The sequence below is a fragment of the Bufo gargarizans genome, chromosome 2 (genome assembly GCF_014858855.1).
Source record: "Bufo gargarizans isolate SCDJY-AF-19 chromosome 2, ASM1485885v1, whole genome shotgun sequence".
Lineage (NCBI taxonomy): Eukaryota > Metazoa > Chordata > Amphibia > Anura > Bufonidae > Bufo > Bufo gargarizans.
In genome coordinates, this window is record NC_058081.1 from 209,965,656 (window position 1) to 209,985,749 (window position 20,094).

At 42.7% G+C, this 20,094-nt stretch overlaps 1 protein-coding gene across 1 annotated transcript in view; it reads left to right on the forward strand.

The window, feature by feature from the left end:
• LOC122927770 (kielin cysteine rich BMP regulator) overlaps positions 1-20,094 on the forward strand; it is a 138,601-nt gene that overhangs the window by 107,999 nt on the left and 10,508 nt on the right. The window contains exons 35-50 of the mRNA XM_044279949.1: positions 55-145; positions 1,457-1,539; positions 1,661-1,834; positions 2,657-2,836; positions 4,787-5,057; positions 7,367-7,449; positions 8,647-8,740; positions 9,897-10,070; positions 11,543-11,625; positions 11,728-11,848; positions 11,936-12,018; positions 12,462-12,561; positions 14,188-14,276; positions 14,982-15,084; positions 17,506-17,648; positions 18,398-18,570. Coding sequence (XP_044135884.1) covers positions 55-145; positions 1,457-1,539; positions 1,661-1,834; positions 2,657-2,836; positions 4,787-5,057; positions 7,367-7,449; positions 8,647-8,740; positions 9,897-10,070; positions 11,543-11,625; positions 11,728-11,848; positions 11,936-12,018; positions 12,462-12,561; positions 14,188-14,276; positions 14,982-15,084; positions 17,506-17,648; positions 18,398-18,570 — 2,045 coding nt within the window. The remainder of the gene's footprint in view (positions 1-54; positions 146-1,456; positions 1,540-1,660; positions 1,835-2,656; positions 2,837-4,786; positions 5,058-7,366; positions 7,450-8,646; positions 8,741-9,896; positions 10,071-11,542; positions 11,626-11,727; positions 11,849-11,935; positions 12,019-12,461; positions 12,562-14,187; positions 14,277-14,981; positions 15,085-17,505; positions 17,649-18,397; positions 18,571-20,094) is intronic.

Genomic DNA, 20,094 nt, shown 5'->3' on the forward strand with positions numbered 1-20,094 from the left:
TGACGTATTCTTAACACACAGAGTGATGAGTGCAATGTCTTCTGATTTATTCAGGCCGGATCCGTTCAGTGTGCACGCAAGCTTTGTGCTCCAGCTACCTGCCCACATCCAGTGACTGGACCTTGTGACTGTCCTCTGTGCCAGGGTGAGGTTCTGAATGTAATCTATGGCCCTTCATTTATCAGTACTTCGCTGTAAATATGAAATGAAATAAATAGAAACTAACAATATAAAACAGTAAATATTTTTAGGATTTAGTCTATTGATATCAATAGTTAGTACCGTGTTTTTCAGACTATAAGACGCACCTAGGATTTGGAGGAGGAAAATAAGAAAAAATAATAATATCCATCAGACCGCAGAGCAGACCCCCAAATCAGACTCCCATTCTTCATTAGACCCCAAAATCAAACCCCAAGCTCCATCAGCCTCAGACCCCTCAACATCCATCAGCCTCAGATCAGACACTCCAGCCTCCATCAGCCTCCCATCAGACCCCCCCATTAGCCTCAGATCATACCCAACCCCCATCAGACTCAGATCATACCCCCAATCAGCCTCATATGGGACCCCACAGCCCCCATCAGCCTCATATCAGACCCCCAGCCCCAATCAGCCTCTGATAGGACCCCCCAATCCCGCTCAGCCTCAGATCGCAACCCCCCCAGACATCAGATGAGACGTCTCAAATAAATAAACAAATAAATAAACTTATCTCGCTTGCTCCCAATGGAGCTGCATATCCAGGACTCACTGCTCCATCACTTCTTCCGGGTCCCACTGTGTACTGTGACCTGACGGTGCACAGCGTCAGGTCATAGTGCGCATCATAATGGAAGCGGTCATTAGCATTCAGATTATAAGACACACTGCCACTTTCCCCCCATTTTTCTAGGAAAAAAGATGTGTCTTATAGTCCAAAAATATGGTATATTGATTAAATTGATATTGGGCAGCATGATGGATCAGTAGTTAACACTGGTGCCTTGTAGCGCTGAGGTCCTGGGTTCAAATCTGACCAAGGACAACATCTGCATGGAGTTTGTATGTTCTCCCCGTGTCTGCATGGGGTACTCCGGTTTCCTCCCACGCTCTAAAAACATATTAATAGGGAATTTAGATTGTGAGTCCCACTGGGGACAGCAAGTGATGATTATATCTGTAAAGGGCTGTGGAATATGTCAGCGCTATATAAACAAATAAAATAAATAAATTAAAGAGGGCCTGCCATCTATCTGGACATCCATGTTTTAGAATATTATTGGATTCCCTATGAAATACCAAAACTAGCAGTGGGTGCACTATATTTTCTCTATATAGGCCCCATTCCTGGTTTTGGCGTACAAGCACTGATCCAAAATGCAGAACTAAATACTGTGAATCAGGCCTAAGACTGATTATAGTAGGGCTACATTTACCCTTTTTTTCCTAACTTTTTGTTTTTTCCTGATTTTAGGATGCCATTTTCAAGGTCATAATTTTATTGATGGCGAGTCTTTCACTTCACCACAAAATGAATGTGAGCAATGCCGCTGTATGGTAAGTATATGAGCACATAAGCCTCATAGTCCCTTACAGATGGACAGACATAACAACTTTAAATGCTGTAAGTGCTTTATCTGGACTTTATAATTAACATGATTATGGTTTTGCTTCTCAGAGAGGCCGCGTCACCTGCGGTCCTCGGCCATGTAGCACAGCCAACTGCCCTCATCCAGGTGAGGATCCCTGCATGTGCCCTGTATGTGATGGTTGCAATTATAACGGCCAGGACTGTGTTAATGGAGAGAGCTTTCCTGACCCTGACGATGAGTGCAGTCGCTGCACATGCAAGGTTAGCAAATCCCCATCTGAATAATGAACACCTAGACAAAAACTTGTGTACTTTTGTAAACATGTATTACATAGGGGCTTTTTGTCATTTTCCCTTTTAATCCAAAGTAAAAACAAAACAAAACTTGCCTAACAGCAGAAGAACAAATCCTCTCTTTTTCAATACCTGTTTCAGTGGTTAAAATAACAATGCCAGGATTCTGCTTTTTACTAGGTAGTGTGTGCTGTCTTTCCATGGTATGGCAGATTATACTACGTCTGGTATGATTCCACACCCCAAAGCAAACTGCCATCAGAAATATCCCAAATACATCAACGGCAATGTAATCAAAACTCCAAAATTACAATGCTTTCTGAAAATATTTTACATTTGTAATTGACCCAGTTTTCCAAATGTGTCTGCACCTACAAATCGGTGAAGAAAGTGGTGCAAGGTGGCAAAATTTGGGGTCATTTGGTGCAACTAGGGTTTCTAAACTTTTTCTATCTAGCTGACCAAGAGGTGGGGCCTTTTGGAAAGGAACAGAGCTTCACTAGAGGGGGCATATTCTAAAATGTACCATTTGGAGTCTAAATTGTGCCACAGTTATGGCTTAAGATACAGTCTCAAAATAAGCCAACCGATTAGACACTATACCAGTCGGTATAGTGTCTTTCCCCGCACCACATTAATCATCCAATCTGAGCCTCTGTAATAAATCTGGTGCAGGTCTAGACAGCACCGTTTACAATGTGTATAATTTACAGTGGAAGCAACTGACTAATTGGCTCATTTGCACTTTAAGCAATGCCAGTGTGTGTGTGTCTTCTTTATGTCTTGCAGAATGGAGAAGTGACCTGTGTGTCTGTTTCTTGCCCGCGAGTGTCCTGTTTGCACCCAGTGACTCCACCGGGGGAATGTTGCCCGCTCTGCACAGGAATATGTAAGCACAATGGACGGGTATTTCAGAATGGTGAAAATTTCAAGCTACCTGGAGATATTTGTACCCAATGCTCCTGTAGGGTGAGTTTATGGTATAAAATGTGACTGCTGATGAGCATTTTACAGAGAAAAGCTTTTCTAGTAAGTTTCAGTTATAAACGCTCAACATGTGCAAGTTCTTTTCAATGACATTGAACTATACAGCGCAGAGTTAAGGCATGTAGGAAGATCATGTCTCTGCATTACGGCTGGGAGCAGGGATCGCTCTCTCTCAGGGGGTCGTACTCACAGACTTCTTCACGGACACCAGGTTTAAGGTCCAAACATTGAATTTATTTGGCAGTCTTCACATACCAGCACAAGCAAAGCAAAAGAAACACCTGCCCGTCTAGGCACTAACTAAACAAATATGACGTGTCTCTCTGACTCACCTATACATCACAGTTCACACACTGTTTCAGGTGCGGCTTTCTCAGCCCAATAGTCCAGCAGCCTCCAGGCTGTAGGAAATACTAGTCCTCCAAATTCCAGGCTATCTTGCAGCCTCGTGGCCCCTCAGCCTAGCCCAGCTGAGACCACACTCACAGAGCCTCAGCAGCACTCTGTTCAAAAGTCTTCTCTCTCTCTCTCTCTCTCTCCCCAGACTGACACACTGGGATATGCTTTATGCCCGCCTGATTAGAGCAGGCTTCACCTGGGGATCCCTTCCTGCTAGGGAAAACCTGCCCCGGACTGGGGGATGATGGGGGGTGGATTGGGAGGTCCCACTGCCAAAACCTACCATCCCAATCCAAGTAAAATCCAGCCCTGAATAAATAAAGAAAATAGCTTCAGCAACTATATGTAGTGAAGCCAGCGTCATTCTGGATTTCACCCACTTTCCCATGCATTTTGCAGTTCACATCGTCACATATCCCCCCTTCTTCAGACTGGAGGTCTGGGGATTGCCCCACATCGTACCATGCCGTCTGAAAGATGTGGCCAATGTCACATATTCCCTCTATTCTGCCACCCCCAGGCTAGCAGAGCTTGGTTTTTCATAAGCTCTGACTTGCTACCTAGCAGACAGTGTCTAAGGGACTCCTTCTCCTCTTCATTGGAGAACTTCTTCTTAGCTTTCTAACTTGTTCCATTTCCAGATTTCTTCTTAGGCCTACGACCTCTAACTTCCGCAACCTTTACAGCAGCGTTTTCCATGGGGAGCTCCCGCCTCCTCCAACACAGTTCACACATTGTTCCAGGTGCGGTTTTCTCAGCCCAATAGTCCAGCAGCCTCCAGGCTGTAGCAAATATGAGTCCACCAAATTCCAGGATATCTCCCAGCCTCGTGGTGCCTCAACCTAGCCCAGCTGAGACCACACTCACAGAGCCTCAGCAGCACTTTGTTCAAAAGTCTTCTCTCTCTCTCTCTCTCTCCCCAGACTGACACACTGGGAGGTGCGTTATCCAAGCCTGATTAGAGCAGGCCTCACCTGGGGATCCCTTCCTGCTAAGGAAAACCTGCCCTAGACTTGGGAGGGGGTGGATTGGGAGGTCTCACTGCCAAAATCTACCATCCCAATCCAAGTAAAATCCAGGCCTGAATAAATAAAGAAAATAGCTTCAGCAACTATATTTACTGAAGCCGGCGTCATTCTGGATTTCACCCATCTCATCCAGTTGAGGAACCTGGGAGAGATATACCCCCCCTTCCGGGACTTTCCCATACATTTTACAGTTCACATAGCCACAATATATACGGTATGTAGTGTGTGTGCTTGAAGACGAGAAAGGCACAAATGTCAAATTTTCCATGGCTTAATGCCCTTTCCTTAACCTGTAACTGAATGAGTCCACATTGATTGTTTGCCATAGAAAATCTCCCTGCAGTGTAATTTAGGATTTGCATTTCTACCACAGTTACATTGTATGCCATCTGTAAATGTATCTTTTGCCTTGGTTTAAATACTATTATATTGTGTTAATAACAAATAAAATATTAAGATGCCTGAAACAATTTCTAGAAAATTGCATTATTTGTTATTCCTTTAGAATGAGATGGTGACATGCCAACGTCTTCCGTGTGAAAAAGAATGCAGCCATCCAGTGCCCTCTCTCTCATCTCCTTGCTGTCCTGTATGTGATCGCTGTCTCTATGAGGGAAAAGAATACTCCAACCATCAGACATTCTCCTCTGTGTCGGACCCATGCCTCCGTTGTGTGTGTTTGGAAGGCAGTGTCACCTGCACCCATGTAGTGTGTCCTCAAATCTACTGTGTAAACCCCATCAGAAAGCCTAGTCAGTGCTGCATGGAGTGCCCAGGTATAGTTGCGCTGAAGAATAGTGAAGAAAAGTAGCATTATGCTCAAATTTTTTGTTCTTGTCAATGAACATCTTTTAATGATATGTGAAAATCCAATGGACATGTTTACACCCCTCATAAGATTTTATCGCTAACAAGAGCGGCTTCCTCAGTGCAACTCAGCACTAGGAAGTTTTCAGCATCAAGGTACAGTAGCATACGCCTAATAGAATAGAATGCAATTCCAAACTGCATTTAGAGGTTCATTTACACTTTGATGACCTCCTTCTCTAATCTTGCAAACTACTTGCTTTCTCCAAATGTGCAACTTATTACTGACAACAAAGAATTGTTCCTGGACTCTACAGTTAACCTTACTTCCCTTGCCATGCACACTGGAGATTGTCTTCCTGATTATTTTGTGTCCCTGTATTCACGCTCCCAGAAATCCGTTTGTAGGGACTGACTTCCAGAAGGAAATACAGTGATTTGGTTGTCATCATGTTTGCTCATATATAGCCCATACCATGAGTGTTGAATACAATTAAAATAATAATCTACTGTAGAGTGTCCAGATGGGACGTGCAGATGCTAAAAGACTGTACTTTTTGCACACATTTGGCAGTTTTACATAATGTTATGCAGTACTGACAATTTACAGTTCTCTATAGGTTTATTGTGAAGTCCTATGCTCAGAAAAGTCACAATGGTTCACATTTACCATCGTAACTGAGCCCAAATCTATTCTTAAAATAAACCAAAGTTAGGCACAATTAGATGCATTTTTGTGCATCATGTCTTAGACATATTTATAGTAAAAAATGTCAAAATCAGCGGCTCACCCTATGTACTGAATGGATAGGGTGCTCACCTCTCGGTCCACCCAGACCGCACGGAAGGAAAAAGTATATTGGAAAAGATTGAGGGGCACTCCGTATAAGGGAACATGAGACAATGGTTAACAGTACAAATTTTATGTCACATCAGATCATTATACATAAAAACCACCCATAAAAATATAATCAAATAAAATCTGTATCAACATACAGGCAGGATCCTGATTGAATCGCGCTAATTCAAAAGTCCATGAAACGCCAACTCAATCACAACAGATGGTAAAGGTAAATGGCCGTTTCCAAGATGTATCTATTGAATATAGCACAAAGAGATGCAAATTCTCATCAGTGTCCAATGTGTAACCACCGAGATCAGCGATACTTAGGTGAAGTTCTGAGCAAGGGTGCTCTTCTTGTAAATAACACAGTAGCAGCCGAAGTCTCTTACCCTCTGTATCCACTCCGCTTGGAGGCTCGAGGTAGCGGCTGAATGTAGCTAACGCGGCGTCCCATGTGGTGTAGAGTTTGACGTGACGTCTCACGTGACTCACCAGCTTGGATTGTAGTAGCGTATTCCTATGACGCTCACCAGCTCTGTGTTAGCCTGGTTAAACAGATGACCCCGACCGGAGCAATCACTCAACGGTCACTCGTAGTATTTGGGGGGAAAAAGGCTCACTGTCTCGACTTGCCCAAACGCGTTTCGAGGTATACACCTCTTCCTCAGTGGTGGAGACAGTGAGCTCTGAGCAGCCTTTTATATCCTCCAAGAAGTCCAGCTCAGGTGAACCTGCTTTAATTGAAACATCCGGAAATACGGCAACGGAACCTAATTGTGTTCCATATCAAATCCTGCAACATTCATATTAGACATATTTATGAAACTAATGTGGCCAAAAATACAAATCAACTGCACCTAGTTTGCCAAGGGGACAAGACTTAGCGGGAAAAGGGACGTGGCTGAATGTGAAAGGGTCAAAGATGAAAGATGGGATAATTTGCACCAAAACTGTGCCACAAAATTATTTAGCAAAGTAAGCCATCCAACAGGTGATTCAAATTTGGAGCGCACAAAAACTATCATCCAGCATCTTTAGAATGGCTGCCTTAGTTTAAACTGCGTACATTTTAGACAGTCTTAGTAAATTTGCCCCAATGTTGTCTTTGACTTGTGTGTTAAGCATTTATTTTGTTTTCAATGGGTGTTCAGTCTGTAGTCCCTGTGCTGTCCACATCCGAACGCCCTTTCACAAAAAGGTAGAACATGTCTTATACTTCTCCTCAAAATTCAGTACCCACTGAAGTCGATAGGACCTCAAATAAACGCTGTGCAAAACGGAACACATCTGTATTTTGCAGATCCCTGATTTGAGGACAGCAAAGTTTGTATGAGACTTTATGCATATTTAAATTGAAACACAACACACAACTGAACTGTGATACAGTTATCACTCAGGGAAATTTATACCTTTTTGCTTGTCATTTGCTTTTAGTGTGTCACTATGAAGGAAAAGAATATAGTGATGGTGCTCGCTGGGTGCCCTTCTCAGATCCATGTCTACAGTGTACATGCACAGTAAGTACCAGATAGTTGTTTCTATACCTAGTTCATATCCATATGTAGCTTCAACAAATCCAACTGAAATAAGAGTGGCAAGTTTGTTTTATAGGAACTAAAAAGGATATAGTGTATTGCTGGAAAATATTCTGCTACAGAATTGTATTCTGAATCTTGGTGGAGTATTGTACTTGACTATAATAATATGGAAAGGAGCCACATGGCCACTGTGTGCTGCAGCACAGGATGTGTGGGATGCTATTCCACTCGGATTGTCCTCTACTTCCATATGTTCAGAGTCAGGTGGAAATTTACAATAGCACACGAAGGCCATATTCAGTACCCCAGAGCAGGGGGTATCTGTAATGTTATGCCATGCATTGTACCCAGCATAGCATTGTATGAATGGCACAGCCAGGGTTAACAATCCTGGCTCAGCCCTTGTAGGAGGTTAGATGTGGGCTGGACCCACCCCTAACCTTAGGAGAGTCTAGACTGGAGTTTGGAGGGCGGAGGAAGCTGTACTTCATGCTCCTTCTCCTCAGGCCTCAAGTTCCAGAGACTCTCTGTGTGAAACCCCTATATGCCACTGTATGAAATTGGAGGTATGCAGAGATACAAGGCACTTCTATAGTGTATGGATTACAAAGAGGAGCCATAATAAATTAGAGGTTTCAATTCATCTTGGTCATGGTACATCTGGTTGCGGTAGTCAGATGCCTTAACATTTATATTCTTGTAGGTAATTTTATCACCAATGATAGAACCACTTGTATATCAAGTGAAGTTTTACAAGATCTTTGCACAAGTCTAATTTATTGTGACCACTACTCAGGGGTGCACCACCAATGAGGCCAGGTGAGGCGATCGCCTCAGGCAGCACCAGGTAGGGGCAAAAGGGGGCAGCTGAAGGGCCATGGACAATGAGTGCTTTCATTGTGGCAAAGGGGATAAGTTAAGAAATTAAGAAATTGGCATTGGGGTGGGTGCCGTTTCAGTTTTCGCCTCAAGCAGCAGAAAGGCTAGGTGCACCCCTGCCATTGCTAGATCATGTACCATGCTGCAAATCAGAGAAACTTTTATAAATAAAGCAGCAATAAGAGGGAACATGAGTAGGTATTGACGCTGTGGAAGGTAAAATATGAATTATTCGGAATGTTCCCCTGAGTGCATTGAATGAATAGCTTGTTAATGTTATCTGATGTTCCCTTACAGGCAGGAAATGTACAGTGTGATCCTCCTATGTGTCCTCCTCTACCTTGCACCCAGCAGGTGACAGATCCAGGAGCATGTTGTCCTCGCTGCAGAGGTAAGTATTAGGCCCCATGCACACGGCCGTGTTTCACCTGATCTATACCAGTGTATTACTGTACTGTGCCGGCAGCAGGGAGCGCAGGGCGTCATAGCAACCAGTGACGCCGTGCGCTCCTGCTCTCAGGAGGGATCCAGGCCGCGGTTCCACGGCCCGCACACGGCCGTGAAACACGGCCGTGTGCATGGGGCCTTATGCCGAGTCCTTTACAGTTATTTGATCTCTATGATGAGACAAAAGCCATTTTAACAGTTTAAGTTTAAGGGCTGTATTACACCAACAGATTATCTGACCAATATCTGTCCAATCAGTGTAAATGGACATCTGATTAATGATTGGTCAGAAAATCTGACAGATAATCTGTTGGTGTAATAAAGCCCTTAAGGTGGGTTTACACGCTCCGATCTAAAAGCCGATTGTCAGGAAGGAAGCGTTCCTCCCCAGCTGCTCGTTCAGTGAAGGAGACCACTGAATTTACATGCAGCGATCACCTCCACAGTATGAGGTCGATGGATCTGGGCTACACTGTTTCTGGGCTGCAGATTGCTGTTTAAACAGCACAATCTGCTGCCCAGAAACGAGAATTGATTTGCTTGCACAAATGACAGGATCACCCAATGACCAAGCTTTTTGCTCGTTCATCGAATGATCAGCGGCACATTTAGATGGACAGATTGTCGAGAATGTCATTCATTCCTGATAATCTAACCGAATATCGGGCCTTTTAAATCCACCTTTAGTTTCCATGTAATGTAAGCAGAGTATAACTTGCTCTAGAGACTGTGGGAGTCGTAGGACTCAGACCCCTACCAATCTAAACTTTTTGATTTGTCCCTAAAACAGATGAAAAGTTTAATGAAAGTACAGTGCCACTATAAAAGTAGCCCACGAAGGAGTGTACCGTATCTCTCCTGTTCATTAATTTGATTGCAAAACTGTTTAAAGGGAACCTGCCACCATAAAAATGCGATGCACAATCTGGGCGTACCAAGCAGTGTTATGATGATTGGTGTCTTTTAATGATTGCTTTCCAGGATTTGCTTAAATTTTAATGCTGGCATTATTCTCAAATCCCCTGCTGCTGTATTTGCCCACTTACTCATTTTTACTCTTCCACCAAAATATTTGAGCTGGGTATCTATGTATTTTGCAGGCTGTATATATAATGGTCGGGAATACAAAGACAACAGCAACTGGCTTTCCACCGTGGATCGTTGCATGTCCTGCATGTGTGTTGATGGTGTTACCACCTGTTCCAAAGTGCAGTGCATCACATCCTGCACTAACAAGATAACGCTTCCCGGAGAATGCTGTCCTCTATGTGCAGGTTGGAATGGCGATACGTTTATAATTTCATTATGTTGTGAAAGTATCAACCTGCAAAGTTCCTGATGCCTTTTCTGACCTGACGAGGATCATTTCTGTTGCATCTATCAACAAATTTTCTGCATACACGTCAGTAACCATGTGGTGTATATAGTACGTGTAGTAAGCACAGTAGCTGTGGCCACCACCGCCAGGATCTTGTCACCAAAATAGGGATAGGAAGTAAGAAAGTGATTACTGATCTTGGCTTAGGGTGGTAGACCATGCAAGCACCAAAGAAGGATGAAATGCAATGCTCCCTCTAAGTCTCTGTAGGTAGTGAGTGGTGCATTTAGGGACCTGGACACTGTTTCCTATAAAGTGGACAGATTAAGACAGCACTATACTGTATAGATCAATTATATATGGAGAATTAGCATTGCTGCATGACAAAGGAAAATAATATGCAAAGAAGTACCGCATCTCCCAGAGAGGATAGGTCATCATCAATATCAAAATCTCGGAGGACCTCTTTAAATGCGGATTTTGAGGTGGATTGTGTTGCATATTTGCCACAGACTTCACCCTATGCATTGTAAAGACTAAAATCTGCAATGAAAATCTGCAGGAAGAACTGACAAGCTGCAAATTTAAAACCATACCCAATGTCAATTTACATGTAGAAATTTCCTGCAGCGTGTTAATAAGATTTTACACTCGTAGATCCACAAAGTTGCTTGCGAACTTACCCATATTTTTACTCCCTTGTTGTCTGCGGGGGTAAAGAATGGCTGCAAATGAACATCTGGTGGGCTAGGAAATTCATGTTGGTTTTGGCAACAATAGTTAAATGGGTTTTCCAGGATTTTAATATTGATGACATATCCTCAAAATAGGTCATCAATATTAGATTGTGTCAGACCCCGCCGATCAGCTGGTTGAAGAGAAGGCCGTGCTCTGTGCAAGCACAGCTTTCCCATCAATGTTTATCTGCTCGCCATCGACAGCGCAGCAGTGAGCAGGTGTAATTATAAGCCGTCCCATTCACTTCTATGGGACGGCTCGTTCCTATACACTTGAATAGGAACGAGTCGTCCTATGGGAGTGAATGGGACGGCTTGTAATGACACCTGCTCGCTGCCACGATGTCGATGGCGAGCAGATAAACATTGATGGGAAAGCTGTGCTTGCACAGAGCACGGCCTTGTCTTCAACCAGCTGATTGGCGGAGGTGGCGGGTGTCAGACCCTTGCTGATCTGATATTGATGACCTATTTTGAGGATAGGTCATCAATAGTGTTGAGTGAATTTCAGGGAAAAATTAGATTCAGTGGCAGCGTTCCTGGTGGTCTCAGGCAGTGAAGAGGGTAATGACAATGAGCAGTGGGAATGACCACTGTGAACTGTGGGTGGATGAACTTTTCCTATTTACGTCTGTCACTTCATATGTGTTATTCTTTTTGGTGCTTGAAACCTAATCTTTGTGTTTTTCAGACTGTATATCTAGCAAAAAAGTGTATTCTCCAGGGGACAGCTTTCACCCATCAGATGACCCCTGTGAAATCTGCACATGTGAGGTGAGAGGTGGACATATGATATATCTGGCTTTTGCAATAACTTCACTGTGGTCTTTTTGCTTCTCTATATAATGGGTCCATTGTATTAAATGTTGTGTTTAGCGTTTACCAGATGGTCGTCAGTACAGACGTTGCACAAAAAAACAGTGCCCCAGCCTGGTGGATTGTCCTCAACATCAAATTCTTCCTCCTGCTTTTGGCCAGTGCTGTGCTAGCTGTGCACGTAAGTCTGAATTCTAACCAATCATTTATGTTACTTCATAATTAGTGTCACAATTTCAGTTTTTAACAACTATTTTCTATTTTCCAGAGGCTTTAAGTAATTGTACAGACTTACTGGTGGGCAGTGAGATCCAGGCAGGGAATGACCCTTGTTACATGTGCCAGTGTAAGGTAGGGAAATAACATCTCAGATGAGAATACATGTATTTGATAGTATTGCCATTCTTGGGTCCAGAGGCATAAAATACGGTACATACAAAGTATATAATGCAAAGGGGTGGGAGTGGGACTTTGTAATAAACTGGAGGACTTGTGGTTGTGTGCAATGTTAAGGTGCTTTAATGGGGAGCGAGAATATAAAAAAAACCTGTGAGGCAGAAGCCAATTTAAACTCACTTTAAGGGAAAAAATTCCTTCCCGACTCCAATCAGGCAATCAGAATAACTCCCTGGATCAACGACCCCTCTCTAGTAGCTATAGCCTGTAATATTATTACACTCCAGAAATACATCCAGGCCCCTCTTGAACTCTTTTAGTGAACAATGGGGCCCTATAGATTTCTGTTCAACTGCAGTTTGTATCATATTTAAGTCATTTATGTGTTTTTACCTCAGGATTTAACATGGATATGTGAGCACAAACCATGCCCTCTTCTCAGTTGCCCCCGTTCAGAGCAAATCACCCCACCAAGATCATGCTGCCCTGTGTGCAAAGGTAAATACTACGGTAGACAGGGCACTGCTTTTGGGTACCTTCATTATTGCATACTTATTTTTGTTGCTGTTTTATTGATTTTGACTACTAAAAGGGCTATACCACAACTAGACAACTCTTCCTTGTACTACTGTAAGTCCAGGGCTAGACATTGACAAGTCATGTGACATGTTTCAGAAAAGTTGTGCAGCCAAAAACATTTGTGCAACTTGCTGTCGTGCAAGCTGAGAGCTGTGATCTGGATGTAAAAACTGCCAAATCTCAGAAAAGTGACAGCCAAGTCACAAGTTGCAAGGGATTTGCATTGTGGCCTATGATGACGAAGTTGCGTGAGATTTGCAACCTGCGCCCAAAATTCCAACAATGTTGGATTTTGTACTACTGTTACAGTCGTGGCTTGTTATGTGTCACATTGTGACCCCATTGACAAATCTCAGTGCAACATCACAATTTTCATGTTGTGTGACCCTTACATACCTGGAAGACATGTTTCTTCCCTTTCTGTGGGTGGGCAATAGCTTGTCAGATAAGACAATCACACACCTGCATCTTCTCCACTTCACTATGAGATCACTACGCCGCTAGTAACAGGAAGAAGAGAGCATATTAGTCCATCACTGAATGCATGAGAGGGTGGACCAGAAGGATGAACAGAAGGGGGAAGAACAATAATATTTTTATTGCATGTATATTGAAATATAATAATGCAGTTGAAATGCCCTATTCACTGCATAGTTATACTTTTTGTAGCATAACCCTTATAAGTTGATATGAAATAGTATTGTATGATTTTATAAGTATGAAGTTGTAGATGTTTACTGCTGTATTCCATTGAAGAAGCCAGTAGTGTGTTTCACCTGCATTTTACTTACAGTAACTATAAAACATTATGACCTACAAATATAGTATGCTTTGGTAACATTCTTAGTGCACTTATTATGCTCAAGTTGTAAGGCCATCTTACATATCTTTGACTTTTTTATTGCCCTTTTTACTTTGGTATTTTTACCCACAGGGTAGTTTTAGCAGTATAAACGTATGCTATTACAGTACAGATGTAGCAGTTCTAAACCTGAGTGTGATGTCACATCTGACTGCCATATCATGGCATAAGCCATTGAAAAAGTCAATTAAACATTTATTTCCATTGTTTACTAAAAGGGACTCTCTCGACCTGGTTTTGTGCCATTATCTACAGTAACACATGAGTAGTACTGCAGATTCGGAGTCCAGATCACTATTTGTCATTCTCCTACTGCCCCCTGTTCCCCTGCTGTCAGTGTCTCAGAGCTGCGTTGAAATACATTGTCAGGACCGGTGTGCACAAGTCCTCTCCATTATGTTAGAACAGCACAGCAGTCCTGTATTTCAGTGCAGTTTTGAGCGCTGACAGCGGTGGAACCAAGGGCAGTAGGAAAAGAAAAATTGTGATCTGGACTCCTTACCCGCAGTACTGCTCATTTATTACTGTAGAAAATAGTCCAAAATTGGGGTGACATATTCACTTTAGTGTGAGATAAGGATCGCTACATCTGTAAGTGCCTTATTCCCCTAGACAGCACCTGTTGATGGAGGAGTACCACGCATCTACTCAATTGCTGAAACTTTTTTCTTTTTTTTTTACAGACTGTATAGTTGAGATTGAAGGAAGACGCATTCCAGATGGAGAGACATGGACAGACAGGCAGGATCCATGTATCACCTGTACATGTACTGTGAGTAGTAAAATATTTGGACAGGAATAAATGCTTAGGCCTAGTTCACAAGAACGTATGGCTTTTATAGTTTTTTGCGGTCCTTTTTTCATGGATCCGTTGTTCGGTTTTTGAGTTCCGTTGTGTTTCCGTGTCCTTTCCGTTTTTCCGTTCCATTTTTCCATATGCCATGTACAGTATACAGTAATCACATAGAAAAAATTGGGCTGGGCATAACATTTTCAATAGATGGTTCAGAAAAAACGGAACGGATACGGAAGACATACGGATGTATTTCCGTATGTGTTCCTTTTTTTTGCGGACCCATTGACTTGAATGGAGCCACGGAACGTGATTTGCGGCCAAATATAGGACATGTTCTATCTTTCAATGGAACGGAAAAACGGAAATACGGAAACAGAATGCATACGGACCGTATACGGAACACAAAAAAACGGCCCGTACACTCGCAAAAAAAACTTTCGTGTGAACTAGGCCTAGAAAAAGGGATTCTATGTTGGGAGGAAATATTTATGCTGCAGCTCCCAGCATTGATGCCTAATGAACAGAATCATTTTTGCAATTCCAAAATCTCTGACTACTGTGTGTATCAAGCTTCTTTGAGGGCCCTTCTTCTTGCATCATCAGTTTTACGAACACTTATAATGATGTTTAATTCAATTACATTCATTGTCTGTGGATAATGCGGCCATTTTGTTTTCACAGTTAGGACATGTTGACTGTCAGATACAGGAATGTGCCCCAATTAAGTGCCAGCAAGGAGAGCTGAAAGTCAGAACGCCAGGCACATGCTGTCATGTTTGTCAGGGTGAGAACTGTTATTTCACATGGCTTTGTTGTCTGACTTTTCTTGTCCCATGTACATGTGTACATGCCCCATCAGAGCTAAGGGCTGCCAGTTGCATGGTCACCATGTAATACCATATGTCGCCTGTAGCGGTCACTTTGGTGACTGAGTGGAGGTGTCATAGCCACTATATAACATCCTAACCAGGAAATGCATGTGTATTCTGGGGTGTTATATAATAGAGATATGACATCTGACAGAGGGAGAGAACACAGCATCCAGATAGTTTTGTCACTGTATTACTTAAGCCATATTCGAGCTGACTATTTGGAATGAGCATTCCTACAAACACTGGTTCCTGATAATCGGCCTGTGTAAAGGTGCCGCATATCACCGAAGAACGAGCTAAACAATCTGCCTCAAACATCGCTCTCGGGCAGCAGATCGTGGTTTCTCTAGATTCATCACATTCTTCACAATCACAGATCTTCTACAATAATGTACTAATCCTGCTGCTGATCCGGTGTGCCTGATGTATCGTCCTATTCTGTCACAGTTATACAGCAATTATACTGGACTCTGTCCAAATGACCATTTTTTCTCAAAAAAAAAAAATGTTTTAAATTTAGTTTAATAAATTCTGTTGATCAGAGTGTGCCTGACGTGTTGTTCTGCGTCACAGTTATACAGCAATTATACTGGACTCTGTCCAACGATATAGTACAATTTTAGTGGATAGACTGTGTAACTTATCATTGTTTTATAGGCTTCAAAATGATAAATAGGCTTAAAAATAAAATGTCTGGACAGAGTGGCAATGAGTGTGGCAATGTAGGACGAAACACCTGTGCATTAAGAAAATTGCTTTACAGCAGTCCAATGGTCCATAGACACAATGGTCTGGAGGGGACCTTATTGACTTCTATGGGAGAGGTATGCCAGGTCATTGTACAAGGGAAGAATAGATGAGCTCTGATAATCACCTATTGTGAATGGTGGATCCTGTATTAGGCTACTTTTACACTAGCATTTTTTGAGGATCCGTCATGGATCTGCAAAAACGCTTACGTTACAATAATACAACCGCATGCATCCATCATGAACAGATCCGGTTGTATTATGTCTTCTATAGCCATGATGGATCCGTCATGAACACCATTGAAAGTCAATGGGGATGGATCCGTTTTCTATTGTGCCAGATTGTGTCAGGGAAAACGGATCCTTTCCCAGTGACTTAAATTGTGTGCCATGACAGATCCGTTTGGCTCTGCTTCGTAAGGACGGACAGCAAAACGCTGCAAGCAGCGTTTTGGTGTCCGCCTCCAGAGCGTGATGGTGACTGAACGGAGGCAAACTGATGCGTTCTGAGCGGATCCTCTTCCATTCAGAATGCATTAGAGCAAAACTGATCCGTTTTGGACCGCTTGACAGAGCCCATGACGGATCTCACAAACGGAAAGCCAAAACGCCAGTGTGAAAGTAGCCGTATCTGTCATTTTAATCTTGTCTGTAATGATATCACCTTTGTGTATAGATAAGCAGATAACTGCAGCAGTGATCTGTAGAGACCAAAAAGTGGTGCCAATTAGGCTTAGCAGGCCGTGCGAAAACTTCAGGATGTTATGGTTTCTTTTTAAATATAGATAGTGACATGGGAAAGGAAAATCAACATCATCAAAAATTCTTAAAAAATATGTTAAACAGAAAAACATGATTTAAACAATAGCTCATTTTCAGATTAAGCATTCCCTTTAAAACTTCTCCCCAACCAAATGCAGTGAAGTCTACAGCCAACATAAATGCATTACCTTCATGGATGTGTTGTCCATGCACTGTCCCTTTAAATGGCTCTCAACCTTCTGTAAAGTTCAATTCTTCTCTCCCTCAAAGGCTGGCTTGCTCTTAGCTCTCAGGACTGGTGTGTCCCTGTCTGCTGCCTCTCTTTGCAACTCTCCTTACATGCTCAGAATACAGCTCTCATCACTCCTCAGCTATCTCTTACAGACTCTCTACTGCTCCCAGATCAGAGGGGTGAGACCAGCCTACACCTAGCAATGGAATCTACGGCTGGAAAATTAACATTTTCTCCCATATACCGCTCTTGGGATCACAGAACGCACAGTAAAATCAAATCAACCATTTTAGCAGTGAACCACATTATATAACACCATTAACCCTTTTAGCACAGAACGACCAGGTTACTGCAACTACCTATGCTGTCTTGGCATTAAAGAGCTTGAAAGGGTTTCTATACAATCCGAGGACACCTCAAAATGTCCTAAACACATTTTCAGGGCAATTGGGACACTTTTGCTCGTCTCTAATGAGCAGCAATCTGCTGACTACTATTTAAAGGAGAGGTTATGCTGATGGTTAACTTTTTTGATAGATGAAAACTCCTATACTTTTAATTAATATTAACGTATTATCATTTTCTGACAGCTCCTGCTGTAGCCTGTTGGTATCAAGGCCAGAGATACCTTTCTAATGAGCATTGGCAGGTGGATGAATGTACTGCCTGTACCTGTGTTTCTGGGGAGGTGCATTGCCATAGTGAGAGGTGTCCGCAAGTGTCCTGTACTGCTGTAAGTACCAACACATGATCTTATTAACATGAAAATGTTCTTTGACTGAAATAACTAGACCCACAGTTCATAGACGTGTCAGATGTAGCTTGCCTTTCCTTTACAATCTAGGTCAAAACGTATCTAGTATTAAGTATTATAAGACATACTCATTTTGAAAACTAGTGCTTATACAGTACGTCATTTTTATCTTGTCCCTTTATAGTCATGTCATCCAAGAAGTATCCTGTATAATAAAATCCCTCTGTGCCTGCGATGTGTCCGTGCGTGTGTGCCAATGTTAAATGCGCATGCACCACACAGCTGTCCAGACCTTATGTCAGCTGTTTGTCCCTACAATATGCCCGTTACAATAACGGGCGCTAGAATTGGCCGACACGCAGAGCAATCGCTCCGGCCGATCAATGCCGTCCTCCACGTGCCGTCCGCACAACCCACCGTCCGCACTGACCACACCCAGAGAGACGGCCGCTCAACGCCGCCCGTGCCGTCCATGGAACGTGGTGTGATGATCGATCTGTGCTCTGGCCAATTCTAGCACCCGTTATTGTAACGGGCATAATGTCTAGTGAATTAATACTTTACTGGAAATAAAAAATAAATAAAAAAAGGTTACATCTTTGCATTGTTATAGTCTATTGTGCAAACTGACTGTTAACAACTGACATTAATTAGATAATAGTGAAGCTCGACACTTTCTGAATATTAAACCTGGTTCAGGATAGCACAGTTGGATCTCTCTCTTCCAGGATGAGACTCCAGCCTTGATACCTGGCATGTGTTGTCCACACTGCATACCTCGTCCGGCCACATGTATTGCCTTTGGAGACCCACATTACAGAACTTTTGATGGCAAGATGTACCACTTCCAAGGTAGTTGTACCTACGTCTTGAGTGAAGACTGTGAAGGAGGAGACTTCAGGTTAGTCAAAGTTTCCATTGCATCAGGTTGAGATTAGCATTGCCTATCATGTATATATGTAGCGTCATTCTGCCTGAATGACAGGTAGTATGAAATTCAAAAAATCTCCCTGGTTGCAAACAAAAAATTAGCCAAGACGTGAAGAATCAAGGGGGTGGTTTCCCACGGATTCTCCCAGCCCAGTTTGATTGACAGGTCTCTCAGACGGCCCAGAAGGAGCTGGTAGGGGATAGACCCCTCCCTCCCCGCCCCGTATGTGGCTCATTTTTAAATTAAGTCATTTCAGAATGACAGATAGATGTTTGTAACCATGGAGCCTGTTGGCATTTCATGCTGTCTAAGTTTCGGCACTATGAAGCTCCTGAGCAAAAGAAAAATATGCACAGCTTACCCAGAAGCAGATTCTGTGAATAGAGTCCTTGCCAGTGTAGCACTGCACAGATCCTTCCCCGGACCTCAGGTAGAGTCTATTCAAGAAAAATAGGGCAATCCAGCACCCAATGAATAAAATGTAACATAATTTAACATATTCAATCTCCATGGCATTCCCCTGCTGATATGTTTTGCGCATGTAACACTTTCTCATAACTCCATGAAGCTACTGAAAGGTTCCCTTCACATAGTAACATAGTTTGTAAGGCCAAAAAAAGACATCTGTCCATCCAGTTTGCCTGTTATCCAAGTTGATCCAGAGGAAGGCAAAAAAAAACCTGTGAGGAAGAAGCCAATTTTTCCCAATTTTTCTCCTTCCCAACTCCAATCAGGCAATCAGAATAACTCCCTGGATCAACGACCCCTCTCTAGTAGCTATAGCCTGTAATATTATTACACTCCAGAAATACATCCAGGTCCCTCTTGAACTCTTTTAGTGAACTTACCATCACCACCTCCTCAGGCAGAGAGTTCCATAGTCTCACTGCTCTTACCGGAAAGAATCCTCTTCTATGTTTGTGTACAAACCTTCTTTCCTCCAGACGCAGAGGATGTCCCCTTGTCACAGTCACAGTCCTGGGGATAAGTAGATGATGGGAGAGATCTCTGTACTGACCTTTGATATATTTATACATGGTTATTAGATCTCCCCTCAGTGGTCTTTTTTCTAAAGTGAATAATTTTGATAATCTTTTAGGATACTGTAGTCCACCCATTCCAGTTATTACTTTAATTGCCCTCCTCTGAACCCTCTCCAGCTCTGCTATGTCTGCCTTGTTCACAGGAGCCCAGAACTGTGGTCTGACTAGTGATTTGTAAAGTGGTAGGATTATGTTCTCATCACGGGCATCTATGCCCCTTTTGATGCACCCCATAATCTTATTGGCCGTGGCAGCAGCTGCCTTACACTGGTTTCTACAGCTTAGTTTGCTGTTCACCAAAATTCCTAGATCCTTTTCCATGTCAGTGTTACCCAGTGTTTTACCATTTAGTATGTACTGGTGACTTGCATTATTCCTTCCCATGTGCATAACCTTACATTTGTCAGTGTAAAACCTCATCTTCCACTTCTCTGCCTAAGCCTCCAATCTA